General features: G+C 45.1%; 1 protein-coding gene across 1 annotated transcript in view; it reads right to left on the bottom strand.

Annotated features, from left to right (window-relative positions):
* LOC128444727 (neural-cadherin-like) overlaps positions 1-12,951 on the bottom strand; it is a 94,153-nt gene that overhangs the window by 40,861 nt on the left and 40,341 nt on the right. Inside the window, 6 exon segments of the mRNA XM_053427346.1 lie at positions 2,267-2,439; positions 2,767-2,937; positions 3,946-4,114; positions 6,156-6,328; positions 7,979-8,121; positions 12,061-12,310. Coding sequence (XP_053283321.1) covers positions 2,267-2,439; positions 2,767-2,937; positions 3,946-4,114; positions 6,156-6,328; positions 7,979-8,121; positions 12,061-12,310 — 1,079 coding nt within the window.

Here is a 12,951-nt window from a genome sequence, read left to right on the forward strand (position 1 = left end):
GACTTCACATTCCCTCCTGACCCTGGACTTGCTCGATGAACTCCTCTGTGGAAATCATTTAATTAGGCCAAGAACAACAGAGGCAGCTGTGTGAGTATTACAAAAAATTATTAACATATAATTCATGTTGCACAAAAGCTCCTCTACTTCAGTTCCTGTGCCAAAATTGAACCGCTAGGAAATAAAGGGGTGAATTGGACTAAGAAGCTGTTTTTCCTCAAAATGGACACTGCAGGGAAAGCTGTAAATTTCCTTAAGAGGTCGTTAGAGTGTTTGATTCGGTTTATCTTAATTAGTCGATGTGTAAAATCAACATTAAACTCACATTGGAAAGAAGAAAAACCCTCTATAACCTCCCTGAAGGGCCTCTTCTTGCCAACATGTGGTAATTTTTACTTCTTTCTAACCACTAACAATAAAAGATAATGCAAGTTATAGTCCTACCACTTTGTTAATAAAAATTGCTCAAATAAGGATTCCATTGTTAAGCAGGAACAGTTCACCCATAAGCTGCATTATTCTATCAATGCAAATCATGGCCTAGCAGCTCTATTATAATGCCGCAGTCGCCAGATAAAAGGAAATCTCACTTAACTCAGAAATTACATTTTCCATTCCTGGTACAATCCAATTAGTATTTGTGAACAAGTGCAATTCTTTCCCAGAGCTTGAAACCCGGAGAACAAAGATCACAATCTGTGATGTCCAGTGTGGACTGAGCGGCTGCTGCTTCTGCAATAAGTGAATGTCTGGCCGACTTTCTGGAAACAATCCAACCACGTTTTTTTAAATAAAATGTTATCAGATCTGACCAAGAAAATACCCATAAAATATTCTGGATGTGGACGTCTCCTCCTCCTCATCCTTCACAGAGAGCCGCACTGTACAGTCTGTGTGGTGACGTCTGACTCTGGCTCTATGGTCTCAGGGCATAATGATAGAGGCTGTTGTTCAGTGGCCTACCTCCTCCATGTTCCACTGACATGCTGTGAGCTAATTGGGAACTGTGGTGCACACTTAGCTGCTATGTGCGATGAATACAAACTTTGCCTTAATACTTGGTCACTGTGATCAGGCAGCGTGATGAGGAAAATCAAAGCAGAACAATGTCTCCGACCGGGCCCACGACGTTTAACATTTAATGAAGTGCTTTTATAATCTTGGTTACAGCATATAGTTACTGTGGGGATGATTCGGGTGGGGGAAAAACACTCTCAAATATGCAACAGCTTTGTTCGAGCAAGGTTTTGGGCTTAACGCTTAAATTTTGCATGAAGTCAGTGGCAAAACCACAACAGGCTTCTGACACCGGCGTGCTAAAAAGTGTGCTGAATAATACACGGCTCTGTAGGGCTGTAGCGAAGACGTGAATAAGTGAAAGAGGGAAAATGGGAGGATCAGTGTTGATAGGCTGCACCAAAACATGAAAATAAAAAAATCAACAACACGCCAAGTGAAGAATGTGATAAGAGGTGTTGCGTCACTGAAACTCTGACACGGTAAATCATTTAGCTGACAAACATCAACTGGGGAAGTCGACTCGCTCGTCTTTCACTTTGAATACCAACAGTACAAGGGTTCAGCTTTTTGAGAAATCTTCTTTAATTTTTCTTCTTGATGGATATTATCTTGGGAGCTCAGTGCTTTGGTGTTAATGGCACCGAGGTAAGTGTGGATGCTCTGTAAGCGCAATCACGAGCGTCATCTTCCAGCCTTCAAAATGTTTCACTTAATGCCTGTAAAATGTCAGTCTCCTTATCACAGTGTGAGATGATGAAATTAAAATGATAATAGTCTTAAATTCAGTATACCAAAGCCAGGGGTGTTTTAAGTTGGACAGAGTCTTGGTTTCTGATAATTAGCTTAAAAACCTGCGTTGTCCATTTCAATCATTTTTTTTTTTCTTTTTTCTTTTTTATAGGTTTTAGTGACAAACCAATAAACAGAACCGCAGTCATCAACTAGGAATTCCGAGCTGTTAACATCTATTTTTTATAAGTAGTGTAACCTGAATTAGTCTCCCTCCATCTTCTTCCTCTGTGGTCCTTCTGTGTGCAGCACCTCTGGGAGAACACACACCACACACCTCTGATTGGGGGTCACAGGCGGAGGCACTTTGAGGTGGCTCACTCATTAACTCTGTTGACTCAGACCCACAGGCTGTCATGTGTGGTTCAGACAGTGTGTGTGTGTGTGTGTGTCTGTGTGTGTGTGTGTGTGTGTGTGTGGTGGATGATGGAGAGCCGGCTAATAGCTGCTGACTGACCTGTGATATGGGCTGGTTAACGTAGACCCATCCGGTGACGGGGTTGACCTGCAGGTACTCCGGCTGCTCCGGGGACATGGAGTAAGTGATGGCTGCGTTCGTGCCAAAGTCGTCATCGTGAGCGGCCACTCGAAGGAAACTGGTGCCGACCAGAGTGTCCTCTCTCAGAAAGTCTGCAGGGGATGGAGATAATGTTATGCTGGTCAGAGCTAAGGGCAAAGGACAGGAATGGGTGAAGCATGAGCGATGTTACGGTTATTGGTTACAATGCAAAAAAAGTAATTTTGGTTCCCACCACCAGGGACACTGGGGTGGTTCTAATGCTAATTTCACACGGATATGAAATTCATTATAGGGGAAAGAATGTTTATTTTCCAGCATATAGCCAACCACATCCCCCTCTCACCCTGGTTACCTTCAGCATTTTTAAAGGTATTGGTTATGGACTGCTTCAGTGATTCAGAGATATTCATATTTAATTTCATACCGGCAACACTTACACTCGTAGCGCAAGTTCTCAAACTTGGGGTTATTATCATTCTGGTCCAGTATCTGGACGGTGAGCTGACAGATGCCGATGAGCGGCTCCTCCGCCCAATCAGTGGCCGTTACTGTAATGGAATACTCTCGCTGCCGCTCCCTGTCGAAGCGTCTGGTCGTCGTGATCGCTCCTGTAAATACAGAGCAGCAATTAGCCTGTTCCCCGGCACAACATTTAATCACATGAATTCATATGTACTCATTCATCCATTCGGGAAATTCACCCATCCATGTGTAGACGCATCCCTCCATCCTACCATCAATCCACAAAACCATTCATCCGTCTATCCCATCATCAGACCATCCACTCACAGACTGAGAAGAACAAATAAAGACTTTTGTATTCATTGAGTAAATTGAGCATTCCTTTCAAGTGCAGAGTCTTTGTTATTTAATCTGGAGATGAATTTAAGCCAGAGATAGAAAATGACTTGAGAAGAACAACATGCTGACTCCACGTGTTACGGTTATGGGAGAGCTTCTTCTTTCTTTCAGTCATTTTATAAACTGAAGAGTCAGAAAACAGCTTCACCAGATTAAGAGAAACAATGATCGATAGACTGGTGTTGGCTTTTGACTCATCTATCTACTAATGCCATGAATGTCTGTCTGTCTCTATGTGAAAAGCATATCATCCAAGCGTTCAGCATATTGACTTCACCCTTTGCATGTGTATTGAAAATTGGCCGAATCAAGCACTCAATATTAATAAAGATGTATTAAACAAGTGACCAGTTGTACTACTGTCAAAATCACCAAAAATATCTTTTTGATAATTTGATGGTTTTTTACTTCACCACAACAGACTGACACAGATCTTCAGGGATGTGGCAGCTCCTTCAAAGTAAAAGCACGATGTCCGTTTTGTTGTTGTAATGCTTTATATCCAGCTGATGCCGTAGCATTACCACAGGCTAAGCTAACAGAAGAGGCCAGTTTAAAATGGGCGCCGCAAATTATTCTTAGATAAACATTCGAGTTATGTGAATTTCTTCTCCTGTCAAATCACAGCTCAAGTGCAGTCACCATTAGAGACGCACATTTCCGTAGAACAGCAGAATTGTCTCTCTGCACTAGACTCCGCGCTCCTTGATCTAATTGAGACCCATTTCATCCCAGACAATCCGTGACCACGCTACCTGAGTCCGGATGAATTCTGAAGGCAGGCATGGTGCTGTCTCTGTGCATTAAGCCATATTTGACTTTTCCATTTGCTCCCTCATCTGCATCCACAGCATGCACTTGCAACACAACAGTCCCCGTTGGCTGGTTCTCCAGCACTGAAGCCTGCTCACGATATTGCTGGCACTGAGATAGAGAGAGAGAGGGAGGGAGTGGGGAGAGACAGAAAGAAAGAAAGAAAGAAAGGAGACACACAAATACAAGAGACAATCCTCATATATGAGAATCTATTGTCAGTGTATGTTATGGGTAAACAAGAATCAAAGAAAATCAAGCACTTAAGTAGAAGGTCAGTGAGATAATGTGAATATAACACAATATGGAAGTTATTGACACAGTAAGTAAAGTCAACGATTTCTCCTAAGAGCCGGCAATGAAGAGCTCAGCCAAGAATTCATTCCAGTCCCCTTAATGAAAATATGCCCCAGATAAAGAGCTGCTCTCTGGAGTCGTCTTCTCTCTTTTTTATTTTTTTAAATCAGATACGAATGCTCGCTACTCTTTCAATAGAATGACCATGAAAAAAATAGAAAAAGGAAAAACAATAGGCGAGGAGGAGTGAGAGCGGAAGCGAGGGAGCGAGAGGGATCAAAGCGTGTGAGCGGGCGACAGACAGACGAACAATGTGAGACGGCGTGGTCTGTAGGTGGCTCTTTATAAAAACATCACGCCAGCCTAGATGGTTTTCCGAGGTGCAATTTGATATTTAAACACGTCAAGCTGCCAAAACTCGCGGCCCACCCGAAAGACCTCGGGAGCTTCCACTCAGCACGGGCACGTCTTCGCTGAAGTTCAAGTCATTCCCTAATTAAGGAGGAAGTTAATTAAACAGGTAAAGTGTATTGTGATGATATTGCACTTTTTTAAAATTTTTTTTTATTCATAAATTAATTGAAATCCCAACGGAGTGCCTAAAGATAGAGTGGGTGTGCAGGCTAATCAGAACTCGTGGGAAAACAGAGCGGAGAGAGACGGAGGCCGGGGAAATGAGAACGCCAGGGCGAGGGAAAAAACAAAACACATACGAGCGCTGGATGAGGAGAGGGATGGAGGAGAGGGATGGAGGAGAGGGATGGAGGAGAGTGGGTAGTTGAAATGCAATGAGAGGATGAGGCAGGCAGATGGGAGTTTATTCTTTGATTTAAAAACAGGGGGAAGCAGCGATCCTGGCTCAGAACAAAGGTAAGAAATCGGGGCCAGTTGCTCTGCCAGGATCCCAGTGTCTGGCAACTGGTTTTTGCAAAAAACAAAACAGGACGGATTTTGTTACCGATGGAGAGAGCCAGGATTGCTGAGCCAAGTTAGCTGACACGACAGCTGGTATCACTCTCCTCACCGAACTCAGAGCAAATTAGTGTTTTACCGAAACAGTTTTCTTTAGAGCTTTTTTTTTTTCTAACCGGCGTCTCATTCACAAGATTTCCTGCCCTTGCTGTGAAGAGAGCGACTCCAGGAGAACAACACGTAGGCTGTCAGACTAAGAAGCTTCCTAAAGAAACTGAACTTAACATCACTGATTTCAAATGATTGTATTTGAGTCCAAATAAAGAAGCAAAAATGAAAAGAAGTCCATAGGATGAGCTGTAAAAGAACTGGAGCCTGAACTATTTATCTGTTGAATGATAAAAGCCTTTTCCAAGGTTATACTGGCATCAGTTTGCTAATATCTATAAGGATTCCAGAAATCTCTCTGTATGTGGATCACATTTCTTGAGAACCCTTCATCATATTAACTTCATCCTTTGACGTTATATTGTAAATTGCCCAGGGAGTGCTCAAGTGTCAAATTTGGTGGGATTTAGTCGTGTGGTTCACTCAATATTAATACAAATTTAATAAACGAGTGACTGGTGCGCTGTAGCAGTCAGTGGGGACGGGGCAGTGTCCCTTCAGTCTATGGACAAAGTTGAAAGTATCTTCTTCTTTGTCATAAGATAAACCTACAGTGGAGCTCGGCAACTCGGTCAGACTGCGTGTCAAAATCAGCACTAGATCATTTAAAAAAATGTGGTAATATTTATTTCACCTCCGTCTGTACGTTGGATGCATATCTCATCTTATCGGCTTCGCACTTGTCACGTGTATGGTTAAGGGCCCTAGGAAGTGCACTGTGATTGGTTGCTCGATATCATTATAAATGGAGCCACGTTTCCCTCGAGATCCTCACCTCCTCAAACACGGGTTTATTGTTGTTGACGTCATCGACCCCGACGATGACCCGAGCCGTGGACGAGAGGGAGTGCGGGCCGCCCGATGCGTTGTCGTCCGTGGCCGTCGCGTTCAGGACATACTCCAGCCCCTGAAGCTTAGGAAGTGGAGTGGAGCGCAGTCGAATCAGCCCTACAAAGACCACAGGCTCATTCAATTACACTGTATAAAACATGCCCCCCCCCCCCCCCCCGCCAACCCCTCCACCCACACACCCACCAACCCCAACAGAATAAGTACAACTGTTCCATTAGTCATTAAGCAGGATGCTATTGCCGCTGTGGCCTTGCGTCGGTGAAGGATGTGCTATCAATAAAAACACAGCAGCAACAAAACACATGCTCCTTGTTGTTGTTGTTGTTTGAAATGGGGGGGGGGGGGGGGGGGGGAGATAGCAAGTGTTGGAAGTCCACAGAAAGGTAAGAATCTGATAGGCAGACAAAATCCAAAAACCAATTTCACAGTGGTGATCTCGTCACATTTCTAATCTAATAACTGCACCCTCTCCTCTAAAGACGCCCGTCCGACTCGAGCACGTCAGGGAGAGAGAGAGCGAAAAAACACAAAGTAATAAGTGAGTCGGGTTAGAAGTTAACCGGGCTCGGCAGCTGCCTATTAGCTGTTCCTCTCTCGCCCTCTGTCTGCTTTTATGTAACAGTCAAGATAAAAGGTGGGATAAAAGGATGAGGCGTCTGAGTCAACATCTTTCTCGTCAACAGCCGTACAGGAAAACATCTGAGGTTGCAGGACGAGCAGGCAGCCTGTGATGTGGGGGGGGAACTCATTGAAGTGAGGGTGGGGTGTGTGTGTGGGGGGGGGGTATTCTCTCGTTGTGTTTCTATTCATCTCCGTCACCGCTCTTGATTAAAGACAGTACAGCGTGCTGATACACACACAGAGATGCGAGTGCCTGACTCTCCTCTCTCCGCCAATTTACTTGCCAGCCCGGCTGCCCACAGAGGAAAGGGTCCCGGCTCCTAATGACGACGCGTGACACCGACGGCTCTGCACCACTACCGTGAAATAAGTGAGCTGTGGGATGTGCATGGTAATTCTCCCGGCTTAAATGTCAACCTTGTTTACAAATGCGACGTGAGCTCTAGCAGCTATTCAATGAGCCAGCACTCTTCGTATATATACAGTAAGTGTGTGTGGGGGGGGGGGGGGGGCGCTGTATGGTGGTTTCCCTGCACCCACAGGATGTCAGCCTTAGCATTTCCCTGCTCCGAGGAGACACAGAAAGGGTAGAAAAGGAATATGAAAAAGACAACACAAAGGAACGAGGAGCCGGCGGAGCGCAGCCTCGAAGATTGTGAGCTATGATAGAGCAGTTGTTGTGAAATTGAATTGAAAGGGCTGGGTGACAAATGTCACAGCGATTGCCACTGGTTTCGGATCAAAGGGTGAATAAAAAAGATAAACTGTGCAGTCGCCAATTCTTGAAAGCACAGAAACATGTTGGGCGGGGGGGGGGGGAGCCTCCACTCTGTATCCACAAGAAGAAAAACCAAGAGTGGAAATTTACTAAATAATATCATGGTTTTATATTTATGAGCACAATAACAGAAAAAGCGGGCTCATGTGTTGAAATTACAGATTTTAATATCAGCTTTCAATATCTTCCCACATTGACTTTGAAGGCAGAGGGCGCGTTCACATCAAGCCACCGCGGCGGGGAAACGTATTAGAGAAAATTGAATGTGTGATTTGACGGAACGCCTGTCAATTAGAGTGAGAGATGCAAATGGGAAGGCTGGCCGTGGAAAAATTAAGAAGTATCACCTTTCTGGCTGTCGATGATGAAGTTTCCTTCCTCGTTGCCCGCTGTGATGGAGTAGATTATACCATCGCCATCCGGGTCTTTGGCCAGAACGGTGGCGACGAGGGTGTTGGGGCCCGCGTCCTCGGAAACAAAGGTTCGATATCTGCAAGAGAGGAGCTCAAGTTCACCAGGCGCAAGGAAGTGAGAATACAAACGCACACATTGAAGTCAAGGACACACGCACACAGACAGAATGTATTTCTCATTTACACATTCCGGAGCGTCTGATTGGACGGATTGTTGTTTCTCTGGCCTGTCTCTGTGAGTTAACCTGTCCTCTTAGCCGGCAGGACCACAGACAAATGATAATGTCTGCCGTGGGCTGTTGAAGTCGTTGAACAAATGGTGCTTCCAAACGCCCAGCCCACTGTGGGCCATTTGATCCAGAGCCTTTTAAAATGTCACCGGTGATTTGCTCGCTCTGTGGCGCCGGACAGCAGGATGCCCATTCGAGACACCGGAGACTGATATACCACTATAGCACCAGTGGAAGAGGAATGGTGAACCGTGCGAGAGGCGAGAGGTGTTGCAGAGGGGAGCAGGTGACAAAAGGGAAGACTGGCGCCGAAGTGGCAGGTAAAGTGATGTGTGGGAGTGGGAGACAGAGGAGCTGAGCTGGATATCAGAGGAAGGAGGGGGGGGGGGGGGGCGTCATTCTCGCAGAGTTTGAGTTGATTCGTCAGCAGAACTCATCCCCGTGAGATTTCCTGATGTGCCCCTCCTCTAATGTGTGTGTGCGTTTAAGTATGTGCCGTTGGGAGGGGGAAAAGGGGGGTGGTGGTGGTGGTGGGGGGGGGTTAGGGATCAGTGTCTGCGGCGCAAAGTCAGAGGTGATTGATGGTTTACCGAAGATCGCTGATGGGTGATTCATCTGTGCATGCCGCGGCAGTCTCCGTTGCAACATGAGTGACCTGTAATCTGTCACCCGGCTCCGAGGCCACCTCTCCACTGCTCTGTTGGATGAGACACTCTGTATACACTCCCCCCCCCCCCCACCCCCCCTCCCTTCTCATCCTGAAGCATCTCCCCACATCTCACTGAACTGTGAAGTTAGACTCAGCGAGAGAGTCTGCCCGCCCGCCTGTCTTTCTCTCGGCCTGAAAGTCGGGCGATTTGCATTTCCGTGGGCTCTCCGCCTGTCAGCCCCACACTTCAATCACTTTTAGCCTCTCTGCAACTCGTTCAGACGAGAACCAAGAGGGCATGCCGGGAAATGATAATCTGTCCAATCGCATTGTCCAAGTATCTCATTTCGTCTGACATTAGTCTGACATAGCATGCTGCAGCCTACCTCAACATGCCTGTCTTTGGGTCTTTGGACACTGTCCCCCTCTGCCCTCACAGCATTCATCTGCATATCAGTGAGCTGCAGTGTGATGAAGAGGCCATCCCACCCTGCCTGGCAAAATGCCTGCATTTCTAACTATCTGTTTGCAAGTTTGGCAAGAGTATTTGTCTATCTGCCGACAGGCGTCTGTGTTTATCTGCACCCAGTATCTGACTGGCTGTCTCCTGTCTACACATCGCATATGTTCTTGGTATTCTCGACTTGCTTGCCCCACGACCATGCATCAGTCTTTGTTTTTCCTCCACGGCTTCATGTTTTTTTTCTGTCTACATCTCTTCCTCTCGCCCGCCTGTTTGTTTCTGCCCTTTGTCTGGCCACCCACTGAGACTGACACCTGACAATGCAACAAGAGCGGGCGAAGGAGGCCTGCAACAGTCCTCCGTGAAGGTCACTGGGACATGACTGACAGGACAACCCGCTAACTTGTTTTTTTTGGGGGGGGGGGGGGAAACTGCAGCAGAGCCACAGTGACAGTTGCTGCCCGACCACTCACACAGCTTTGCCTAAAAAGCGTCCGAGGACACAACGGATTGCATCAGTATGTCAGTTTCCTACATACCTTCAGAGAAGACCAAAAATACATCCTGCACTGAGCCGTTTGAAAGCTCTAAACTAGAGGCTCTTTTTTCAGGAAACCTTGATAACATCGCATGAAAGCAACAATGTCACAGTTGTGTTAATGTGCGAGAAGTGAGTAACCGATCGTTTGGATGCCAGATGATTATGATTAACACAACAAGTGGAAAATGCTTCTTGTGACCAAAAATCATTCAAGTACAAATACAAAAGACATGTGTGTCTGTGTTTGTGTGTGTTTGTGTGTGTGTGTGTGTGTGTGTGTGTGTGTGTGTGTTTCTATTTGTAGTTATGAGGGCCAATTCTGGTTCAATAACATAATTGTGTGGGCATTTTGGATGGTCCTCACGAATTCAAAGGACGAGGGTTAAGACTTATTGTTAGGGTTAGAATTAAGTTTAGGTTAGAGTTAGGGTTAGGGTAAAGCATTGAGTTGTGATGATTATGGCTAGATGAAAGGGCTAGGGAATGCATTATGCCAATGAGTGTCCTCAAGATTATAGAGATGTGTTTGTATGTGTGTGTGTGTGTACGTGTGTGTGTGTGTGTGTATGTGTGTGTTTTTCTCCATGAGTTATTTTCCGCTCTGCTTGAGTTGTGGGACTTGTCCAGCATCTAACCATTGTTCCCTCAGAGCAATTGTTTTCACCCTGATCGCTTCAGACAGAAGAAGACGGCCAGGACACAGTTTGTTATTATTTTTCTATCTACTAATTCCAGAACGCCCCGCCTGCAATGTAGATGTGAACTGCACAACAGTTACACAGAAACAATGAAAAATCTGTTATAATAATAATAATCAGCTTGTTGGGATCCGTTTGACCCAGTCAAGACTCTGAGCAGTTACCCCTGTATATTAAGTTTTACTACTTTTTAGTGATGGCCCAAGTCTGGCAGCACATCCAGCATTGAATGTTATTGCAAAGAACAGCCTGGAGGGGGGCGGGGCAGTGGGGTGGGTTGTAATGTCCTCGAGTGGGCTCCAAAAGTGGTCTCAGACTTTTGGTCCCCACTGTATGTACTGTACCTGCGGTGAAATATAATGAAATGTGATGAGCTGGTGGATCAGGGATGAGGGAGCAGAGCCAGCAGGAGGAACCACTTTTCTAAACTTGTTATCTTGGGGACAAAGTTTCAGCTGAACTCAGGCCACGGTTCAGATTTTAGCTTTTTAAGATTCGGGTGACAGCAAAACAGGTGCGGCTTGGTCATTTAGCATTTTGTTTAAATAATCTTACAGCTTCTTTTTGTTATTGCTTTTGGTCTGCTCATATCATGTCTTGGCTTTTTATCCTAATATACAGTGTAGTCCTCAATAAGCAGGTATTATAATCAATAACTGCATCTAGTCCACATATTGGGGATTTTATCTCGACAGCAGAATATTTGAATATAGACCTCAACATGGTTCCAGAGGAAAAACCCCATGATTTTTCTGTATAGAGATTTGGATTATTAGCCATAATATTTTAACCATCCAATGTAGACTTATGTATGCTGCTGTAGAATCCAGGAGTTTGTATGATTTGAACTGCATGTTATGAACAAAGTGTTTTAGTCACTATGTCAAGGAAAGGTACTACACTACCCACAATCCTCAGGTGTAATAGCGATGGTCGGATTGGTGGAGCGTTCTGTTACCATGAAAATATTCACGTTTACCATGATTTCAAATTCCAAAGGGTTGAAATTTACTACAACAAGGTTTAATTTAAGTAGAAGCTCTGTAAGTTGTTGGAAAGGGTTTATTCGCAATGGATTATGGGATACGTAGTTCCTCACTCTAAAAAAACTATGCACACAGTCTTGTACTTTTGCTTTTTGCCATTTTCAATATTTATCCGATCAAATCTTTAATGGTCAGGATTCATCTTGTAGCTGGTTGACGTGGTTCGAACACTTGTTATAATGATTTTCTGAAATGAATGTCAAATGTACTTCCTGTACTAGAACTATTCTAAAAGCGGGTGTTCAATGTTTACTCTATCATATTAAACCGTTGTTTGTTCAAGAAAACAAAGTAAAACAAACAGAAAATTCACATTTCCATAATATAAAAGGGAAAACCGTAGAAATAGCAGGGGGATATTTAGCCAGTGTAAGAGAAAGGATGCTCACACAGTCTGGGAGAATTCCGGGGCCTCATCGTTGACGTTGGCCATCCTCACGCGGACCGTGGCGGTGCCGGAATGGGGCTCGTCTCCGTTGTCCACGGCCATCACCACAAACTCGTACAGATGGTTGGGCCTCTCGTAGTCCAGCCGGCCCGCGGGGAAAACGGTCCCATGGGGCGAGATGCTGAAGTCCGGGCTCAGGGTGTAATAGGTGAGCTCAGCGTTCAACCCCGAGTCACAGTCCGTGGCCAACACTGGCGGGAGGGAAGACATCACACGAGGACCATCAATTAACAGCTAATCGAAACGGGCTGATTAGGTGGCGTCAGCTGATGAGAATGTTGAGATCTGTGTCGATCTTTATCTCTTCATGGCCTTTCTAAACATCTCATAGATCATAAGCGCCGACAGCTACAATTACTCGTGCACAATTTGCAGCGTGCCCCTCCAAGAGTGATTACCGTCATTTGCGGGAAGTTGCTAAAAGACTGTTAAACCAGAACGGTATTTTATCACAACGATGTGGGGAGATGTTTTTATTCTCATGTAATAACACAGGGAAAAATATATATAGATCTGTTTTTAGATGTGTAATGAGATTCTTTCTTTTCTTTCTAAGGCTGCAGCGGTAAACACTGAGACCAGGGGTCGCAAAGCTAATTTAAGTTTCCTGTTATGTGAATTTTACTTAAGTCCTTTGTTCCCCTCTATCTCATAACACTTGCATATTCTTTTGATGTGTTTATTTCCTCTGTGTCAGGCATCAGCAGCCTCATCTCCCTGCTTCCGTCTCAGTATCACATATTAAAGCTGAAGACTGGCAATTTACTGTACTCGCTTTGTTCGGTCTGTATAATGCGACTGACTCGTTAAATGATAAAGAACTGAGAGAAGT

The sequence above is a fragment of the Pleuronectes platessa genome, chromosome 7, assembly GCF_947347685.1.
Source record: "Pleuronectes platessa chromosome 7, fPlePla1.1, whole genome shotgun sequence".
NCBI lineage: Eukaryota > Metazoa > Chordata > Actinopteri > Pleuronectiformes > Pleuronectidae > Pleuronectes > Pleuronectes platessa.